At 43.3% G+C, this 21,216-nt stretch overlaps 1 protein-coding gene across 1 annotated transcript; it reads right to left on the reverse strand.

The window, feature by feature from the left end:
* Positions 1-3,465: 3,465 nt before the first annotated feature.
* On the reverse strand, positions 3,466-20,279 carry LOC134820091 (uncharacterized). The gene is made up of 8 exons (XM_063830311.1): positions 20,268-20,279; positions 9,024-11,076; positions 7,985-8,158; positions 7,635-7,780; positions 7,165-7,437; positions 5,675-7,033; positions 5,195-5,497; positions 3,466-4,975 (listed from the first exon to the last, which is right to left on the reverse strand). Exons 2-8 carry the CDS (start codon positions 10,870-10,872, stop codon positions 3,608-3,610), a joined length of 5,472 nt encoding a protein of 1,823 aa, XP_063686381.1. The 5' UTR covers positions 10,873-11,076; positions 20,268-20,279; the 3' UTR covers positions 3,466-3,607.
* Between the last annotated feature and the right edge of the window lie 937 nt (positions 20,280-21,216).

Raw genomic sequence — 21,216 nt, forward strand, 5'->3', positions numbered from 1 at the left:
TTCGTCTTACAAGCATCCTTTTGTGGCTGATCTTACTAATTCGCTCGCCCAAAAATTTCACGTGACTTTGGTTTTTATGGTTTTGCAGCCGTACAAAACGGTTTTACATAAACACTTATCCCAACCCTAACCCGAGCCCTAAACAATCGAATTCGTATTTTACTAGCCTGTCACGTGACCAAATCGGTTTTTTGCCCATAACTCTCCGATCCAGGGAAGCATTTTAACCCTACGTCATGGGGGTGATTCGGAATCAGCGTCCAAAAATACATCGATTCCGATTACTTTCATGCCCAAAGGGCCTTTTCACAAGAATTTTCTTAAAACTGTTGTCACCATGACTGTTGTCACCATGACTGTTGTCACCATGACTGTTGTCACCATGACTGTTGTCACCATGACTGTTGTCACCATGACTGTTGTCACCATGACTGTTGTCACCATGACTGTTGTCACCATGACTGTTGTCACCATGACTGTTGTCACCATGACTGTTGTCACCATGACTGTTGTCACCATGACTTTTGTCACCATGACTGTTGTCACCATGACTGTTGTCGCCATGACTTTTGTCACCATGACTGTTGTCACCATGACTGTTGTCACCTGCATGACTGTTGTCACCATGACTGTTGTCACCATGACTGTTGTCACCATGACTGTTGTCACCTGCATGACTGTTGTCACCATGACTGTTGTCACCATGACTGTTGTCACCATGACTGTTGTCGCCATGAATTTTGTCGCCATGACTGTAGTCACCATGACTGTTGTCACCATGACTGTTGTCACCATGACTGTTGTCACCTATGACTGTCACCATGACTGTTGTCACCATGACTGTTGTCACCATGACTTTTGTCACCATGACTGTTGTAACCATGACTGTTGTCACCTGCATGACTGTTGTCACCTGCATGACTGTTGTCACCATGACTGTTGTCACCATGACTGTTGTCACCTGCATGACTGTTGTCACCATGACTGTTGTCACCTGCATGACTGTTGTCACCTGCATGACTGTTGTCACCATGACTGTTGTCACCATGGCTGTTGTCACCATGACTGTTGTCACCATGACTGTTGTCACCATGACTGACTATAAAAATAGTGAAAAATGATTAATGAATGCTGCCACGTCGCGCAGCTGGGTGGTGTAGGGGTTAATACATTTGCTTCCCAGGCCACGTGGACGACAGCTCAGGGGTTCGATTTGGGTATGAAATTGATCTAAATCGGTGTATTTTTGGACGCTGATTCCGAATCACACCCCCCCCCCCCCCCCCCCATGACGTAGGGTAAAAATGCATCCTATCCCTGGAGAGTTAATATATTGGCAAAATACCGTTTTGGCAACGTCAAACGTGACGAATAATAATACATAATATAGTGCCAGTGGGTACGTATGACGTAGAAATTATGAATAATCAATCTAGATAGGATCGAATTTACGTGACCAATTACATAGTTAAGATTACTAATACTAGGCGGCGCTCAGCCTGTCATTCGGTTCATGGACACTGGAGCTAGAGCTTGAGATTCCCAGCTGGCCAGGTAAGGACTGAACCACGTTCTATATCAATTGGGTCGTTATTGAAATGGCTTAAACTATGAGGAACTATATGCGTAAGGCAGGGATGTTTTAACTGTTTATTTATATTGTATGTATAAATATAAATAACTTAGAAAGATACAAGGGGGGGGGGGGGGGGCCATGGCATAAATGGCATAAAATGGCATAAAATTGCATAAAATGGAGACTTTTTCTATGGAGAAAATGGAAAAACCCATGAGTAATTCTCCATTTTCTCCATTTTATGCCGCGAATTTTGTCTTCAAAATTTCATCTTTAACACCATTTAACAGTAACACCTAAATTGGACATCCTAACATGTTTATTTACGCTTACTAGGGGCGTAACAAGCTTATGAAAGCTCATAGTAGGCTACTAGATGCTTATACTAGGTTAGTAGAGGCACACTTCAGGCAAACTCATAATTACTCCAGCCTAGTTTAAAGTTATTTCTACAGGCTACAGCTAGCAGGAGTGAGTAATAGGGGAGAGTAATAGGCACTGAGAAGTGAGACCTACATCCTCGACAGTCGAAACAAGCTCGCACTGCAAAGGGGAGGCCTGCCTTCCAAGATCGCATTACCAGGGGGAAGCCTCGAGTCCAAATTTGTGATTCAAGGGGTAGTTGCAAACTTCGATAATAAACCGAAAAACCAAAAAAATATTTTCAGCTTATAATGAAGAGGTTAGCATGAAACGTAGAGAAAAGTGGTTTTTAGAAAAACTTTGAAAAATTTTGACTTAGAAAATTTTTGGCCCGAGTCATTCTCGAATCTCGATACGTACCTCTCGTATCGAGAGCTCCCGATTCCGACTTCCGAGCTCGAGTTGCAAAGGAGAGGCCTGCCTTCCGAGATCGCATTGCCATTACCTGATTACCAGGGGGAAGCCTCGAGTCCAACAATAACATTGTGTACCGAGGGGTAATTTTCTAAGTCTAAATTTTTTAATTTTTTCTAAAAAACCGCTTTTCTCCACGTTTCATGCTACTCTGTTCATTATTTGCCGAAAATATTTTTTCGGTTTTTCGAAGTCCACACCTTCCCCTCGATACACAATTTTGGACTCGAAGTAATGCGATCTCGGAAGGCAGGCCTCCCCTTTGCAACACGAGCTCGGAATCGGGAGCTCTCTGCTCTCGATACGGGAGGTACTTATCGAAAATGACTCAAATAAAACCGAACATTTTCTAACTCAACATTTTTCAAAGTTTTTTCTGAAAACCACTTTTCTCCATGTTTCATGATACTCTGTTCATTATTGGCCGAAAATATTTTGGTTATAGGTAATGCAATCTCGGAAGGCAGGCCTCCCCTTTGCAACACGAGCTCGGAATCGGGAGCTCTCGATACGGGAGGTACTTATCGAAAATGACTCGGAACGAACATTTTCTAAGTCAACATTTTTCAAAGTTTTTTCTGAAAACCACTTTTCTCCATGTTTCATGATACTCTGTTCATTATTGGCCGAAAATATTTTTTCGGTTTTTCGAAGTCCACACCTTCCCCTCGATACACAATTTTGGACTCGAGGTAATGCAATCTCGGAAGGCAGGCCTCCCCTTTGCAACACGAGCTCGGAATCGGGAGCTCTCGATACGGGAGGTACTTATCGAAAATGACTCGGAACGAACATTTTCTAAGTCAACCACTTTTCTCCATGTATTTTCATGATACTCTGTTCATTATTGGCCGAAAATATCTTTTTTTTTAATAATTTTTCTCGAAATTCTAAATTTTTCAGGTTTTCAATGGCATAAAATGGCATAAAATGGAGACTATTTCTATGGAGAAAATGGAAAAACCTATGAGTAATTCTCCATTTATGCCATTGGACCCCCCCCCCCCCCCCCCCCCCCCCCCCCCCCCGATACAAGTAAAACAAGCACATTTTGTTGGGAGGCAAAAAAACACTAATTTTTACATCTTCCATAAAGCTTGCGACGAAAATCAACTCAAATTGGTTTGCATTAAAATAATGTCTAGCAAAAATATACATAATAAGATAAAAGCAATAAAATTTCGATAAAAACAGTCAAGGTCTAATAACACCAAATTGATTGGGGTTTTTGGAATCGTCGCTAGGCTTAGAGTTACTCTGATAGAGATGGGCAAGTGGTCCAAACTTGCCAGCAGCAGCCGCCGCCAGCTGCAACTGCTGATGATACCCAGCTAAAGACTGCAGTAAGCTGGCGCTGGTCACCTGGGTCAAAGCAGGATCCGTCGTAAGCTGTTTGTACAGCTGCGGGTTGAGTCCAATAGGGTAGCCGATCTGATTGAGCATGCCCCCGCCGTAGGGTAGGTGCTGGAGATGCTGGTTGGGAGCTCCCGAGGGTCGGTGAAGGAGGGACTCTTGACGCTGGGCGAATAAGGGGCTGTGAACCTGATGGTCGCGGCTTACTGAGGAGGCGGCGTGTTGCCGCTGTTGAGCCAGTAACCGCTCCTGCTGCTGCGACAACAGCCGCTCCCTTCCTTGCTGCATGATCAGCTCCGTAGGGATTGTCCGTTGTCGTGGACTATGCTGTCTGGGGCCTTGTCGAGCGCTCTGGAGGTTGTTGGGCTGCTGCCGGAGCTGGGCAGCTGCTGTGGGGAAGGCAGGTTGTGAGTGCACCTCTTTCTCCCCGGCCCTCCCGTGTAGGTCAACTAACGATCCCAGGTCGTGCTGCATCAGTTGCTGTGTCAATTCGAACTGCTTGTTCAGTTTCCCGGCTGCTGTTGTGGGGATGGAGTTGGGAAGTGAGAAAGGAGAGAACGCCCTGGAGTAGAGCTGCTGTCGTGCGAAGATTTCCTGCTGCTGCTTTTTGGAGAACGCGTCGCTCTCTACAGTTAACCGTGGTTTGGGCGCCTCCTTACCCCTCTCATGGTCGATTGAGATAGTCTGATGGTTGATGGTGACGACGGGTGTGCGATTCACTATCTGCTGTCCTGACAACTTGCTGTGTTCTAACACACTGTCAGACAGATTGATATCGTTCCTCGAGCAAGAGTTCAGTGAAACTGACACGTTCGGCTGGTAGAACTGTCCGACTGTGGAGGGGGAAGCTTTAGGCGTGATAGGAGAAGTGTTGTTGGTGACTTTAACCAGGGGCGATCTTCTGCCTGAGAACTCAGCTCGCAAGTCCAACCTCCTGTTCTGAGGAGAGTTTTTAGGAGAGGGTTTGTGCAGAGGCAGTCCGTTCCTCAGGATAGGAGTGGTAAGGATGTTGTCCACACTGGTTTGGATGGGAGAAATGGGAGAGACCCGCGAACTTCCAGGCCCCTTCAGAGTGACGGGAGAGGAAGGGGAGATGGGAGAGGTTACCTTGACGGGAGAAGTCGCTTCTTCAGGGAAAGCGAAACGTTTCTTTTTCCGTTGTTCTCCGCTAGACGGATGGTGTTCGTTGCTGGCACGTTTTGGAGCGACCTGGAAGAAGTGTGGATTAGAAAATATTCGATATTAACAAACAATTATTCATGCTACTGGCTAAAGCAAGCTGATCTTACGAATACAATTAGTGTTATCTATAAGTGTTATCTATTAATATATTGCTCCCTCTTCCAGAAACTATATATAGTTTCTGGAAGAGGGAGCAATATATTAATAAGTAATATATATATTACTTATATATGAATATGAACTTACGTTCATAACAGCAGTAGGTGATATGTTGTTAGAAGGAAGACCAAGATGGTTAGACTTTGTGGTAACAGCGATCTTGGGGGAGCTCAGAGGAGGGGGTCCGGTCCTGATGATATGTTGCAGAGAGCCGTGTTGGAAGATGGAGTTGTGAGCAGGAGTCAGCATGGGAGGCTTGCTGGGTCCCTGGAGGTTAGGGATCCCCATAACCAGCTCCGGACGAGGGGGCTTGTCGGAGAGTTTAGTGACAGGGATCTTGGAGCTCATTACAGGGGGTGTGGTCGGGGATTTGTTGATCCGTGGTGGTAACTGAAATATAAATATTTTAAACTTTGTGTGATTTACAGCTAATTATCCTAATTACAGTCAATTATCCTAATTATATCCATATTCCACTATCTTGAGAGGGGTCCAACAAAGCCAAAGAAAAGCTTTAATTCAATAAAAATTCAAATGTTAAACAATATTATCGGATCAAACTAATACCTCTGGAGGGTTAGTAGAGTTAGCGTCGTTAGAAAAGATGGAATCGACCAAGTTCATCTCGTGCTTAGCACCTTGCGGAGTCCTAAACTTGAACGTTTTGCTTTTCTTGGTGTTCCCAGAGAAAGGGAGGGGTTTGAACTTCGGTAAGTTGGGGTCTTGAGCTTCAGAGGTCGGTATAGTGGGAGTTTCTTTAGTGGGAGAGCTCTGTTTCACAGGCTTGAACTTGGAAATAGCGTTTGAGACACTGATGGTTGGGGTTAGCGGCGGTTCTGATAGTTCTGGTTTTGTTTCAGAACTAATTTGCTTCTTTAATCGAACAGGCGATCGAATTTTCTGAGACATGGCTGCTTCAAAAAGTCCGCCGCTGTCGCTAAGCCGAACCTTAGGTTTTTCAGTTTTTGGTGGAGAAGGTCTGGTTGAAAGTTTGGGAGCTGAAGCAGGTGAAGGTTTAGGAATGACCACTGCAGGTTTAGATTCTTCTTTGAGTTTTGGGGATACTGATTTAGGTTCGAGTTTAGACATTTTAGGCGATTTCAATGATTTAGGTGGAAGTTCTTTCGGTTTTGAAAATTCACGATTGAATGATTTGTTAGGCTTGCTCTCAACCGGGGAGATCACAGCAGTCTGATCAGGTTTGATAGTGATACCCTTCTCTGAGTTCTCTAAAATGTTCCTGATCTTCTCACCATCAGACTCTATACTGTCTCTCCGCGATCTCCTCTCTCTTAACCGCTCGTTAGATTGTCTCCGTTCGTTAGATTGTCTCCGGGGTTTTTCGGCTGATCTCCGTCTGTTCTCCCTGGGTTGAGCTACCGGTGTGGTTCCTCGCTCAATTGGACGTTCGGTTGGACGCTCTGTTGGCCTCTCTGGTGAACGCTCAGCCTCAACTAAAGGTTCAGTAGATTGCTCAGTTGAAAGTTCTCTTGAACGCTCTCTTGAACGGTCGGATGAACGGTCGGATGAACGCTTAGTTGAACGCTCAATTGAACGCTCAGCTGAATGCTCTGAAGATGAACGCTCTCTTGAGCGGTCGGTTGATCGCTCGGTCAAACGCTCAGTTGAACGCTCAGTTGAATGCTCAGTTGAATGTTCTCTTGAACGCTCTGAACTTGAACGTTTCTTTTGTGGAGATCTCATCACGACAGAGGACGATCCTGGGGCCACCTCTTCGCCTGTTCCTTCTTCTTTTGGTTCGCCGTAGAATTTTGGAGCGCAAGCTCGAGATCGACATTTGATACGCTCGGAGACAGAGAGGGAGTAGTCTCCCGCCGAGAGGGGTAGGGTAGAGGGGCTACGAGGAGGAGTGAGGGGGGACTTGATGGAGCCGTTACTTGTCTTGGCGTACTTCACTTCGGCTTCCTGAAGAAGATATGATCTTAGAAATAAGAATGCGACTTTTTCGAAAGACAAAAAGTTTGTTTTGCTAAAATATGTGAACGAGAAGAAGGGAGATGGGATTGGAATAAAGAACAGATAATGTATCAACTAACCTCCTGATCCTCGTTGGGGGAAGATTTCTCCAATTTCTCCGGTTTATCAAGTTTATCTGGTTTATCAAGTTTATCAAGTTTATCAAGTTTATCAAGTTTATCAAGTTTATCCAGTTTATCCAGTTTATCTGGTTTCGTTTTAGGTTTAACGGTCCTCTTTCTTTCATTTTCTCTATGAATATGTACTTTTTCTTCCTCTTGTTCATCTTCCTTTTCTCGTTTTCTGTTCTTCACGGAAGATGTGGCCAGCAGCTTGCTGGTAACTTTGGGCGGCTGAAATAAAAGGTTACATTTATCTCTTGAAACATCAGGCAAATTACAGCCACTGTAACCAAATTTCGATACAAGACATCGGAAGGAAGAGCACGAGCGAAGCTATATTTAGGGAGGGTCTTTAGATGATTAGCGTAATCAGATAATCGAATAGTCATTACTCAAAATGAGATTGCAATTCAGTTATTCAGCCTTACCTTGATGGTCAGTCTATTCGGCTCCCTGGGTATTCCCTTGTGGTATATGATAATGCTGTCACACATCCTGTGTTTGACAGCATTGGCTGCCAGGTTGGCCAAGGCTGTGGAGAATACGTAGGATTCCCTGAAGTTCGGCTTGCTAGCTGAAAGTGATTACTAATTAGAGTTGTTCTATTGTTTAATCGATCAAAGTTTATTTTGTCGATCATTATTATAAGTATCGAATGTTATTATAATCGAAATTGTTGATCAACATCGCAATATTTTAAATTCCTACACCGGAAACGAACTTCTAAAGCAAAGTAAAAGATCTAAGAACAATCAATCCAACTCAAAACCAAACTTACTAGTCTCATTGTAATTAGGTTTATTTCTGGTGCACTTTCTTTTCTTCTTGATGGAGGGGGTGTTAGCATCGTTATCCTCACTAGAGGAGGATCCGGAACCGCTGCTGTCGGAGGTGGTGGGGGGCGACGCGCTCGGCACCACGTACCGCCTCTTGCTGCTACTTGTCATTGTATCTAGTGGAGAGGGAACTGGTTAATTAGGGTAATTAGTAGTTAATTAATATTCAAATTGAGCGCAGTGGTAAAAATATGACAGATAAAATGGATATTATAAGGTTATAGATAACTAAATAATGATATGAAGCAGTGAAAGCAGTAAGATGGATTACAAGGGGGAGAGTGTAACGTACACGCAGCAAATTACTTAATTAATCGATTAATTAATTAACCAATAAGTCCTATTAATTGCTCAGCAATGTTAACCTGAACCTCTGAACTTGTTTCATATTTGTTTGTTTCCGTAAACACCTTTCTCTCATATTAGACACAAAGAATTTATCAAAAATAACAAAGAATACATGATAAATCCACAACATCCAACCAGAAACTTCCATCCGCATTGAGAACTATCATTATATTAATATATCATTAATATATCATTAATCAATATTTACTACTGTATTCCACTTGCTTCTCAAAACTCACGTATAAATCATACTACAAGGCAAGCTCATAAAATTCCTCATGTTTCTCATGAGTTATTAAATAAAATTGCCTAACTCTCAAAACAAATTCTAATTCAATCGCGATAAATAATTTATTCTTCTAAAAACCTATCATATACGATACAAAAGACATAGCCCTTACCAGTTATGAAAATATATAATATTTACAAATATCTCACCAGCTCAACTGGACACACCGAACACGAAAAATGACTCGACTTTAATTCAACTTTCTGAGTGGAGTCTAATTCAAATGACTCCCACTTCAAAACTCCACTTTAACTGATACCACTTTGATTAAATCTCCTTCAATCGAGTCTGCTTTATTTTGCTCCACAAACAACTAGTGCCGAACTTCAAAACATTTCAATAAAAAAGCACGACCAACACAGGATAAAATACTGTGAGGAGGACCTGAACAATCAAGCTATGAGCCTGGTTCCTGGATCCTCTTAAGAAAGAGTTACTAGCTATATCCTTACTCGCCAATATTTCCCTGCCTGTTTCCCTCATCTCCGGCAGTGATTTGGTTCCATGAAGGATTAGTCTCCAGTACATGAAACTTATCTCACCCACCCCATTATTCTTCACTGTGAGTTTCCACAGCCCCCGAGGGCTCTCCCCCCAGTTATGGACAGTCATGAAGGGCCAGGCAGTGAAGCCAGTGGTGCTGGTATCGAAAGTTCTGGGAGCTAGTAAGTTGGACTGGGTACCAGAGGGAGAGGTAAGGTATAAGGAGATGTCTCCTCTTTTAGCAAGTCCGTTGACTGTGTTACCAGTAGATACCTCACATTGCACGTGTTCCAAGTTGAGGATATCACCATTACACCCGCTACTCTCCACGCTGTATACCACTACTTGACCTGGATAGATTGTTTGTTCTGGCCTCTCTAGGTTTTCCTTGCAGATACGCTTATCTTCGACGTTGTTCCACACTCGAGCTAATGCCACCATGCTGCCCGCGTCGATAACCCCAAAACCAAACTTGTGGGAAGCGTTGAAGCCAGCACCATTTTTGGTCCAGGCACCCTTATCCAGGTTCCGTTTCTTGCTGGTTCTCACAACAAGATGTTGAAGATCTCTCCAGGATAAGCCAGGATAAGCCTGCAGGACAAGTGCGAATATCCCTGCTGCTAGCGGTGCGGAGGCGCTGGTGCCTGTGTGCCGGTCAGTGCACTTAGCGTCCAGATCGGTGGTAATAATCTGCCGTTCCTTGCTGCTCCCACTGGAATATGTCACAGCCAGAGTGGAGCTACATTCCTCAGCGTACCAGGGCTTTGTGCCTAACTCAGACACCGAGCCAATGGACAGAGTCCATATTGAGTTGGTGTACCCGTCGCAGTTACAGCTGTCTTTAGACGTACCCCCGTTACCACTGGCCCACACATATATACTGCCCAGATTGTTCCGTCCATGCTCAATACCTTTTTTCAGGACTGCTTGAGTCAGACTACCAGGACCATCCACTGTTTTACCGTCATCATCTGGTCCCCAGCTCGCGCTGTATATGTCAATATAACTTATGTTGAAGCCCAGGGCTTCGGCTTCGACTGCGTCAGTCACGTCACCGTCCAGCATTCTGATACCTCCGATCTTAGAGTTAAATGCTGCTCCTACACCACAATATTCGTTATCAGCCACAGAGGCTACCTCGCCTGCGCAGCGTGTTCCATGTTTGTTCTCGTTTGTTGGCCTGGGTTTAGGGTCATGGTCACGGTCGTTCAGATCTGTGCTTGCCCATTGTGAATAATTCGGCTTCAAATCAGGGTGATCGTGCGCCAAACCATCGTCTAGAATGGTAACAACCACACCGTCACCAGTTGCATTCTGTAACCAGGCCCCTGTCACATTGTTATAGTCCTTCTCCAGGTACCACTGTTTTGTAAACTCGGGGTCTTTAAACTGGAAATATACCTGCTGGTCAGTGAACTCACGCTTCCGCCTGTTTAGCAGCGTCTGCTGGACGGACTCTAGGACGTGCCTGTGTGCCAGCACTCGGTGAGTCACGTCAGCTCCATGATGGGGAGAGTAGCGAGGGTAGGTGGCGTGTTTGAATAGATAGTGGTGCGGCAGGCTACCTATCCGACCTAGATACACCATGTTGAGTTCTTGTGCGACTAACCGGGGATCCGCAGTAGGGTGGACCCGGACACTCCAGGTGTGGTGAAAGACAGTAAGACATTTCACTGAAGTGAACAAGAATAATAAGAGTCTGGGGATCATGAAGCGGGGGTATCTACCAGATACTATCAATATCTCGATACTAACTCTCACAGTCTGTTCTTTTGCGGTTCAAGAAGAAGGTAGAATTACCAGGATACAGTGATCTGGATACGCCGAGATACTATCCAGATAAAGTCAAATTCTCTGAAGAGACACCGTCAACTCGTAGTAATCACGTCGTCCAGCTTAACATAGGGACCTATACTAAATCAAGTTTGATATAACGTAGTGTTTGTTTGAAAGAGTTCACTCTCCCTTGGAAACAAGTTCAGACGCTCGAGTAAAACACTGACCCCACTTCATCGCTACTTAATCAACAGCTAAACTGAGCTAAGTGATTGTACCAAGCAATTTTGAACTTCCAAACAAACACCAATTTATATCAAGCAAGATTGAAAATGAAGAGGAAAAATGCTTGGAAGTCACAAAATGTAGATTGGTACTATCATTCTCAGCATGATCACTGAACAGGACACCGGTTTAAGCAATTACCTATAAACGTGACTAACAAAACTAAACTTTCATGACAAAACACGTAAGAACCGGTACGAACTAACACATACGAACTGCTGACTGCTGATATGTTAGGAGAAGGAATTCAACAGACCATAACAGACTGACACTATCACGAAGTAAATTATAACTTCTATTATAGCAAAATAAAATCACCGCCGGTTGAGAGCGTTTTACCCACAAAGTCACGTGCTACCACCCACAAAGTCACGTGCTACCACGATCACTTGATCTACCACGGTACATGCTTATCGGAGGTGATATGTGAAGGGTATTGACCACGTGCTGCAAGCATTGTCAGGCTCCAGACTAAAGATAAACGTGGGGTCACGTGGGTACACGTTCTCAAGAGATCACTAGAGTGGATACTCGAGCCAAGTTTATGGTGAAACAATGGAAACAAAGGGCGAGAGAACAGGATTTAATGTACGGCTACCTGGATGAGAATTTCAAGACAATGGCAGAGAATCGGGCTGATTTTCAGTACACGGGAGAATGACGGTGTAGGGACGTGCGAAATATCCCGTGATAGTGTGAGCTGTCACGTGATAGTGTGAGCTGTCACGTGATAGTATGGGCTGTCACGTGATAGTATGGGCTGTCACGAGGGGTGTAAGACTGTACAAAATAACACAAACTAAATTATGAGAAAATGGAGCACAGCAGTGGAATTGAGCATACATCAATTTCCGGCCCAAATTCCGATTACTTAATTATTCGGATACCTGCCGGCTCGGAGATAACACAGAATGAAACGGATAACGTTCGATAATCTCATTATACGTAATGCCTAATTCTAGCTACACTAGTGTCAATGTGTACAACCAATATTTCAAGAAGAGCAGTACAAAGTACCAACAAAAAGCAGTAACCAGCGCACAAATAACGGTAACCAGGAGTTACTAGGAGTTACCATGAGTAACTAGGAGTAACTAGGAGTAACCAGGAGTAACCAGGAGTTACCATGAGTAACCAGGAGTGGCTAGGTAACACCATGCCAGTTCGAGAAACGTCAACAAAAAGCAACCCAAGCCAACACGCCAAACAACTGACAAGTAAATGTATTGACACTAGAGCATTGCAGTTCCAAGTCCTGCCAGCCACACTACAAGAATGTGATGACTTAGTGTATGTCACGTGACAACTATTGATGACTTAGTATATGCGGAGAGGGAGCGAAGTGGCGACGTTACGTCACCTTATACCGAGCACTAATAGCTGTTAGTTAACTGCTCTACCCTTGGCACCCAACCAAGTCTGAGCAAGCCTGGCAAGTACCCAAGTCTCAACATGTCCGTATAACAGATCACACCAGAGAGGAAGAGTGAGAGAGAGAGAGAGAGAGAGAGAGAGAGAGAGAGAGAGAGAGAGAGAGAGAGAGAGAGAGAGAGAGAGAGAGAGAGAGAGAGAGAGAGAGAGAGAGAGAGAGAGAGAGAGAGAGAGAGAGAGAGAGAGAGAGAGAGAGAGAGAGAGAGAGAGAGAGAGAGAGAGAGAGAGAGAGAGAGAGAGAGAGAGAGAGAGAGAGAGAGAGAGAGAGAGAGAGAGAGAGAGAGAGAGAGAGAGAGAGAGAGAGAGAGAGAGAGAGAGAGAGAGAGAGAGAGAGAGAGAGAGAGAGAGAGAGAGAGAGAGAGAGAGAGAGAGAGAGAGAGAGAGAGAGAGAGAGAGAGAGAGAGAGAGAGAGAGAGAGAGAGAGAGAGAGAGAGAGAGAACCTCACATGACTCACAAACCACGTGACCATTATATACGCCTCATATAACCACGTCACATAAATATTATTACAAACAGTACCTGGGGACCTTGTTTAAGAGAGAGAGAGAGATAAACCTATTGTGTGAGACACAGGAATATACTGGAGAGAGTTATAAATATTATGAAGGAGTAACCAGAGGTTATAATTGTAAGTTGTTTGACGTAGGGGAGGCTATATTTATGTTTACGGAGGGATAATATATGCGGTGTGTATAGATAATGAGGGAGTGTAACGAGGGGGTGCTACTGAGAGACTCCACACTCACATGTACCATAATAGTAGTGACTAAACTAGACGTTAATGTGTGTAATATACAGACCACATGTGGGGCGGCAGGGCTGTAGAGAGAGTGTGTATTGGCTGTACTCATGAGAGGGGGGTGTGGAGAGAGTGCGGGGACCAGTGGAATGGGAATCAGTAACAGAACGGGGTACAGTAGTAGTAACGGGGTATAGTACAACATTTGCTGAGTGGAGCTTAGATAATCCCAGGAACTGATACAAGTGAAGCACGCAAGTTTGTATTTATGGAACAAACGTAGAACATGAACGAAATGGAAAGCTTTAGTCCGTAGGAGAGTGAATAATACTATGTAGGATTGTAGCTTATGAATGGTATCAAGTAACAGTCTAATAACACAGGATGTTATCCCCGCCTCAACCGTAGTACAAGCAACAACAAAGAGAGATATACAGAGAGAGTGCTCTCCAAGGAAGCCTCGTAGTAATGTACAGAGCGCTCCTAACACGGATATACATTATGATCACGTTCCAGCCAATAAGAAGTCAGCATCCCGGATATAGACTTATGGGAGAGCGCTATGGCAGTCACGTGGGTGCCAGAGCCACGTAATGGCCGAGATCATGAATATAATAGGCTGCGCTAATGTGTGTAGTGTGTACGATGTATTTACTATTATATTAGGAGTTATGGCTTGTGGGGAAGTGAAGTTCTCCTTTATCTATCGAATTTAAAAGCAGGAAATTCAGACGTAAGACCTATATATAGAGCGTTATGTTTTTCTAAGAGATATATATCTGGTCACTACGACAACAACAATGGGAGAGCACAAGAGAAGCAGCAATTAACGACAAGATGGCAAACGGTCTGATATCGAGCTAAACAGGCGGGGTATCTGTACATATCTGATTTGATTTCGGTAAAATATCTCATTATTGGGTAAGGTGGCACCAGATAGGTCGGATATCATGTGATAGCCGATTATTAGCCGCAATAAGACCATATCAGATGTACAAGTAAATATATCAAATATCCCCCAGGCAGCTCTCTTTCTAATTGCCTCCGAATATGTACGCGCTAACTGTCCAATCAGGTCAAGGTGGGAGCGTAATGTGGGTTGCTATGGCAATAGTCACGTGGGGTGATGGTGTGTATTTTAGAGGACGATACGACCCTTGGGGGCTGTACAGTGTACAATGTTGCTAAGCTAAATGCCGTGTATTGGAGCAGGAAATGTATAATTTAGAGAGATTAGGGGTACAAAATATAAATACCTCTTACACAGGATTACATGCCCTTTGTAAATATATCATTGAGAGGCTTGAGATTCGGTAAGATTCGGACTAAAAGTGAAGGAACCCCTTAAATACCGCTATAGGAAAAGGAAACCTTTTATCTTTATGGTAATGCTTATTAGAATGTGACGCGAATTGTTGAACAGGTTTCCGTTGAAGAATTTAAATATCACGTTTAACGCGACCTGACTCGATAACTCGAGAATGGAGGGAGTAACAATAAAGTCACCCAGTACAGCTAATTACAGGAACCATTTCAAGGTATTATTTAATATTGCATCGTGCCAAAATACAACACGGATGTAAGTTGACGGGTGATACAACCTCAGTACTCTAGAAATAAAGCTTGGTGACAGTGTATAGTGCGGGTAGAGAGCGGAGTGACGCTGTAACAGGTAGCGAGAGAGCAAGACAGTCGTCTTGTCAACAACTCGGGCAACATGCAACATCAATGAGTACGGGAGACAGCGACACTCACAGCACACTCGAAGTATTCGAGACAGGGCGTTTTAACTTTTAACATTAGCGGAATTAGACTGTAGATAGCTGTGTGGAATGGACTGTAGAAAAAGAGATAAAATTGGCTGATGCAGATTAGCAAGACACGGAACAAATGGAACATAAAGCGGAAACTCAGAACCACAAAACTAGCTGTATGCCAGTATACTGGGTGTTACAGACAGCGTTACAGAGGGTGTTACATAGAGCGAATGAAAGTTTCTGGCATCATAGCGGAGTTTTCTGAAATAGCAACGCATGTGCTCCTTCATAAATATAACGCCAGGCAGAAGCTAAAACAGTAGATACTCAAGGAAAAGATAAGATGTGAGTAGGTCACAGATCAAGAGTAGTGTAACATTAAACTGCACACACTACATTATAATATTACGCGTTAAAGATAAAAGAATATTTTACGCAATGGTAGCAACAATGTGCAGAAACATTTTAGGATTACACTGTCGGACACAAAAAACTACACACAATGTACTATAACATGATCAGAGTAGAAAAAAGTATAAACCCATCAAGAAGCAAAAACAACTGCTCTGACTGGTCAATGCTCGTCACGTGGTGCAGATTGGGAGATTTCATTGGCACCAAGCCAATTGACTAGACGCCAGGAAATGGGATGAATAAAAGAAAGCTAAGCAAGGAGACTTGTTTCATATATCGGTCACACTCACTCCGTTCCGAGGAAATTAATTTCAAGGAAAAGGTACCTACATCCTACTCCAATGAAAATGACCATATTTCTTCCTTTCACGGTCGAAACTTAATATCAAACAACGAACAATTAGCAGCAAACAAATCACAAACTGCAGATGTCAAAAGGTAAGAAAAATTGGCGATATCTGGGAAATTGCGGCGATATTTGAATGTTTGGTGTTACATCACCCCAACTCTAAATACACCATCAACCAGGCGGCCTATTTGTGAGGGTGATGTAATACATTTCCTGAGTATTCAGAGTGATGGGATTGTGATATTGAACCTGACACGTGATCACTTTTAATTAGGTTAGGTTGCACCAGACTCTCAGCCCACATTGCGGGCCCCACAGAGTGGTTAAATTCATCGTGTGATAACTGAGAGAAACATGAATTTGTGTGTTACGTTATCTGGCTCCTAATGCTGCATCAAAAGCTTGCTTTTAAATTTCACTATCAGATGTACGCGAGACAGCTTCAAGAGTTAGGGTATTTAATTGCGAGAGTTCGGGGAGAGTTCAATCTGGGATGATTGGATTCTTCAAGACGGACAAATCTTAAACTGTCGAAAATTTCACTGAACACTGTCACAATTTTCAATATCCTAAAAATCGCAGGCAGGTATCTAAACGGTTTCGAGAAAGGTTAAAGAGAATAGGCTGTCAAAGTTTCTCATGATACCACTTCCAAGCCATTATTCCAGGAAGTAATCAAGCCAAAACTGCTCAATCGGTTAACTAGTCGGATAACGAAGTGACAGGGAGAGATTTCTTGAGAGCAAGCCAACCCCAATCGGACCATATCAAGAGAAGCGTATTACAACATGCTGAGCCCAGCAGCAGACACACAAACTAGACTCTAAACGACTCAACTGTAAATAATAAATGTGCAGCACACAACTCTCCTGTCAGCTCATATATTGGGTTAACGTTCAGATCGCATTACGTACAACGGAAACTACAGGTCACACAGCTCAGGAGGGGAACCTCCTATGAGGTTAGGAAAACACGTTGTATATTATACTCCGTGTAGAATCATCGTTATCGATACCCGATACCCCCTCGGACTGTGTACCAATCAGAGGACAGTTAGAACTACTGTCAGCCAATCAGAAGGCAGGAAGAAGTGTCACGTGCACCAATAGGGGGTCTCAGACGAGAGTTATTAGTGTACAGCGATGTGCTGGTATATTTTTCTGGATATATATTATAATGCAGCTGCTCGTGTCTCCTGATAAGGTAATTTAATATAGAGATTGAGTTGTCCGAAAGAGACGTCCCGCTTTGCGACGATCACGTGGAGAAATGCAGCAATCTGATTAGTAAGGAGGAGGAGCACGTGGGCAGATGAATTAATGTGATTGGGCGAGAGAGGCACGTGGGCTAAGGGACAGGCGTTTATTGGCTACAAATTCCAGGGAGCAGCTGGCCGGAGTTTTCTGTATAATTTGATGTGAAACGAAAGACGAGGAATGGGTCACGAGATTGGCAGAACACAGAAAAACTTACTAAAGCTAACGCCTCCAACGGGGTGCTAAGAGCTGATGTCTCGTTTGTGAGGGTGTGCCTGATTAGTACACAACCAAAAAGAGGCAACGGGCCAAATGACATGGTTTGACAGAACTTCTAGCAACGCAAAACCAAAACTTCAACCGTAGCACTCAACAAAATAGACCTGGGAATACCATATCTACAGCCACCGCCTACGTAGCAGCGTCTTCACAAAGGAACTGAAGAAACCATTATTGGAAATCGGCGAGCTTTAACTCTGCAGTCCTGTAAAATTGCGCCAGTCGACAGAGAGTACCAGGCACGGCAATGCACGTCATTTATTCTGGGCGGAGGAGGTTGGCGGCGAATCACATATTGTTTGGACGGAATAACAGACAAGCGGGCGGAGATAAGTATTCTGAATTGATAAGTCGACCATCTCAACCTGTATATTAGAGTACGTCTAGGACAATCAGACTCTGAATTATGCAAAGTAAGTACTAAATATTGAACTGCATATCAGCGCTTAATCGATATATTCAGATGCAACTACTGACTACTATACTGGCTATATACTACTTGGAGAGATAGATGGTATAATTATTAAATGTGTGCAGCCAAGTGATCTTGGAGGGTTCTAAATGTGAGGTAAGGGTGTGTCAGGAACTGAGTTGCGTCATTTGTACGCTTTCTGACGTCACAACAGAGCGGAGTATTACAACTTCTTACACTAATAACCAGTGTTTCAGCAACAAACCGCCTAACAAAGTGAGTTTAGGCATATTTGTGGGTAAACTGACCGGTTTACCCACCGCTCAAGTTACCCACCCACAAATTACAACAGAACAGAGCAGAACAGAAGCACAACGACTCGACTGTCAAGGTTATCACACTGCCGTTAGAATTACGGCAATATATTGGTGCGTGATCACATGGGCCCGGTGGTTAGCGAGCAATTAGGCCAATTAAATAGCAATTAGACTAATTAACAGCTACTGAAATGATGAGAAATACTTCTGTCATTGCACATACCGACACAAGGTAATACAGCAACGGTGTTCTGAAATGTGGCAGTAACATGGCAGTAATAAATGAATTAATGATCTCCTATGACCCCTAATCGACAAATACAGTGAACCAATTTGTCACATGGAGCAGGCTTCTGTTTCAATTTCGAAGCGGATTCAAGAATACAGATAAAAAAGCCGCATAAAGTTCACAATTCACAAACACACACAAAGTGAAAAGTTCTCCCTCGCGAGAAGAGTGTAGCAAAACTATTTCCTGCCAGGCGAAACCTTGCAGTCATTGTTAACAACACGAACATTATACAGTTAAAACATGCCGCACATCACAGGGGGAAATGTGTGACGTCACACCACGTGACATGACGTCACATCACGTGTTGACCAAATAAGGAAAGACACGGATCAAGCTGGTAGCTACCGCAGGGAAAGGAGAGTCACTGAATAGCGACCTGACAACAGGTTGTATTATAATTACTGGCTATCAACAAGTGCTGTACCACGTGGGGTTGCCATGACAACGGCTACTGGACCACGTGGAGTGATGTTGCCATGACACCGAAATACACGTGAGAATATTCCAGAATATTCAGTAAGAGAGGTAGATACAATGCGAGCGTATCAGAGACGACAGAAACGCGTGTAAATTGCCAAGAGATTAGCGGCTCGTTGTACTGGTCAACTATTCGGGCTTTACAAATATCCGCCCGCAGCAAAACGGGGTACAAATGTGGTCACATGACCCACAAAAAATTGAAAGTCGGCTAGCAGTGAATAACATGCCAGAAATTCTACAAACTGAATCAAGGAGTGCTCTCGAGAGACGCTCGCGAGATTCTTGACAGGTTTCCGGATTTCAGGAATTTTCTGGAATTACATACAGAGCATCGAGAGCAATGACAGCCAGTTTTAAAGTTTGACAGCTATGGCGAGAAAATTGAGAGAAATATCAAGCCGGGTGACATGGCAGGGCAAAATAAATTATATGCGATAGCGAGAAGCAGCAATGATCAACGTAACACAAAGGTCAGACACAACATTGCGGCTGACAGACCAGCTGGTGTTTACACAAGCTAAACAAACAACATCGGGGATAAACAATTTGAATATAATCCCCCCGTCATGATTTCAAAGTGTTTACTTAATACCATTCCAGATATATTATAAGACCAGTGTCATGCAAGAGTCTGGCTAATCATATCACAGAGTTTCATAATGTTTCATCATGTTGGAGCTGGCCCGACTGCTCTCAGTGCATATCAAATTTAACAAGGACGCGTGTCACGAGGGTAGGGGAGAGAAGCTTGTTACATCAACTGCTAAATGAGCTCAGAGCTTTTGCAGTTCAAAGTTAGTGCTTGTTCACTGCTGATTTAAGTTTACTTGTTGTTGGAGCAAGCAAATATGATGGGCGTAAGAAAGTGAAGTAAGTAAGGTGCTTTCAAAGAGAAGCTTTATAAGGAAAAGAAGGAAGATCTCCGGGCAAAGGTGTTCTAAAGAAGACTAATAGAAAAGCAAAAGAATATTTAGAATCCGTCAAAACAATTTGTTAACAATAAAATGGCGCCTGTGGTCAACTGTCACGAAATAAATGATAAATCGCAAAATTAGGATTTGAAGATTAATTCGGCCAAATTCAGCACTTAAAAACGAGAGAATTTCTCCACCAGAAGTACAGAGCTAGAACAAAACAACTGAGCGCAAAACAAAATGAGAATAAACTAACATACGCAGAAAATAAGCTATTCAAGAAACAAAAAAGTTTGTCGCACACAGAAAAATAAGAGCGCAGAAAATGGGAGGGTCTAGTAATAAAAAAAATGTCTGGCTCCAAAGAAACAAGAAAAACGACCATATAGCGACTAATAAGCACATCAAATTATTTAACCTCATAAACTCAGAAAATAGGAAGGTCAAGAAACAAAATAATTCGTCCTGCTCAGAAAATACGCCGGTTCAGAAACAATTAACCAAAGAAAGTAGGCGACTATATTAGCTACCACAGTCAGAAAATAGGCAATTTTAAAAACAAATGATTTGTCCTGCTCAGAAAATTGAGCGCAGAAAACAGGCGGGTCTAGAAACAATAAAATTTTTCAAGTCCAGAAAATGGGCGGGAGTAGAAACTATCCAACACAGAGGGTAGTTCAGCAAACGGCCCGTCAAGAGACGAATAGGGGCTCAAACCAAGAGAATTAGCGCAACCGTACATACGCGTACCTACGAAGACAGATAAAGCTAAAGCTCCCAAACCGAATTAACACTTGGGGTTCACGTGAGCCAGCCTGCAAGGTCACGAGACCGCCTCGGTCACCCCCGTGACTGCCCAATGTACGGTTTTTAATTTCTACAAATTATCTATACCAGCTGGCATGTGCGGGCGAAATATCTCTATATATCATAATAATATATAATATTAGAGCTGCGAGACGTGACCACTGAAATATTAACGATCCGTGTCTCTCGTAGTACTTGCTTGTACAACTGCCATGAAAATTGGAAACAAAAACAATGGCATGGGATAAAAAGAAAGCTGGATTTGAAGAGGAGATAGAGGATGTCAGGGTTGCGATTAACAGGGTATTAATTAAACCTTGGGCCGGCAATTAAAGAGACATCCGCGTGTTTTGTGAGTGCGAATGTGTTCAACTAGTGGTTCAGAAAGACATTGCGTAATAGCTACAATTAACGTTAACCTCAAATTCTATGAGAGCATAAACTAAAGATACCTCAACTCGAAAAACCTCGGGTAAAATCCACAGCGGGAAACACCAATAATAACCCATAAAAGAATTTTATTCCGCAAAAGAGACACACTCACA

The sequence above is a fragment of the Bolinopsis microptera genome, chromosome 8 (assembly GCF_026151205.1).
Source record: "Bolinopsis microptera isolate Bmic1 chromosome 8, MBARI_Bmic_1.0, whole genome shotgun sequence".
Lineage (NCBI taxonomy): Eukaryota > Metazoa > Ctenophora > Tentaculata > Lobata > Bolinopsidae > Bolinopsis > Bolinopsis microptera.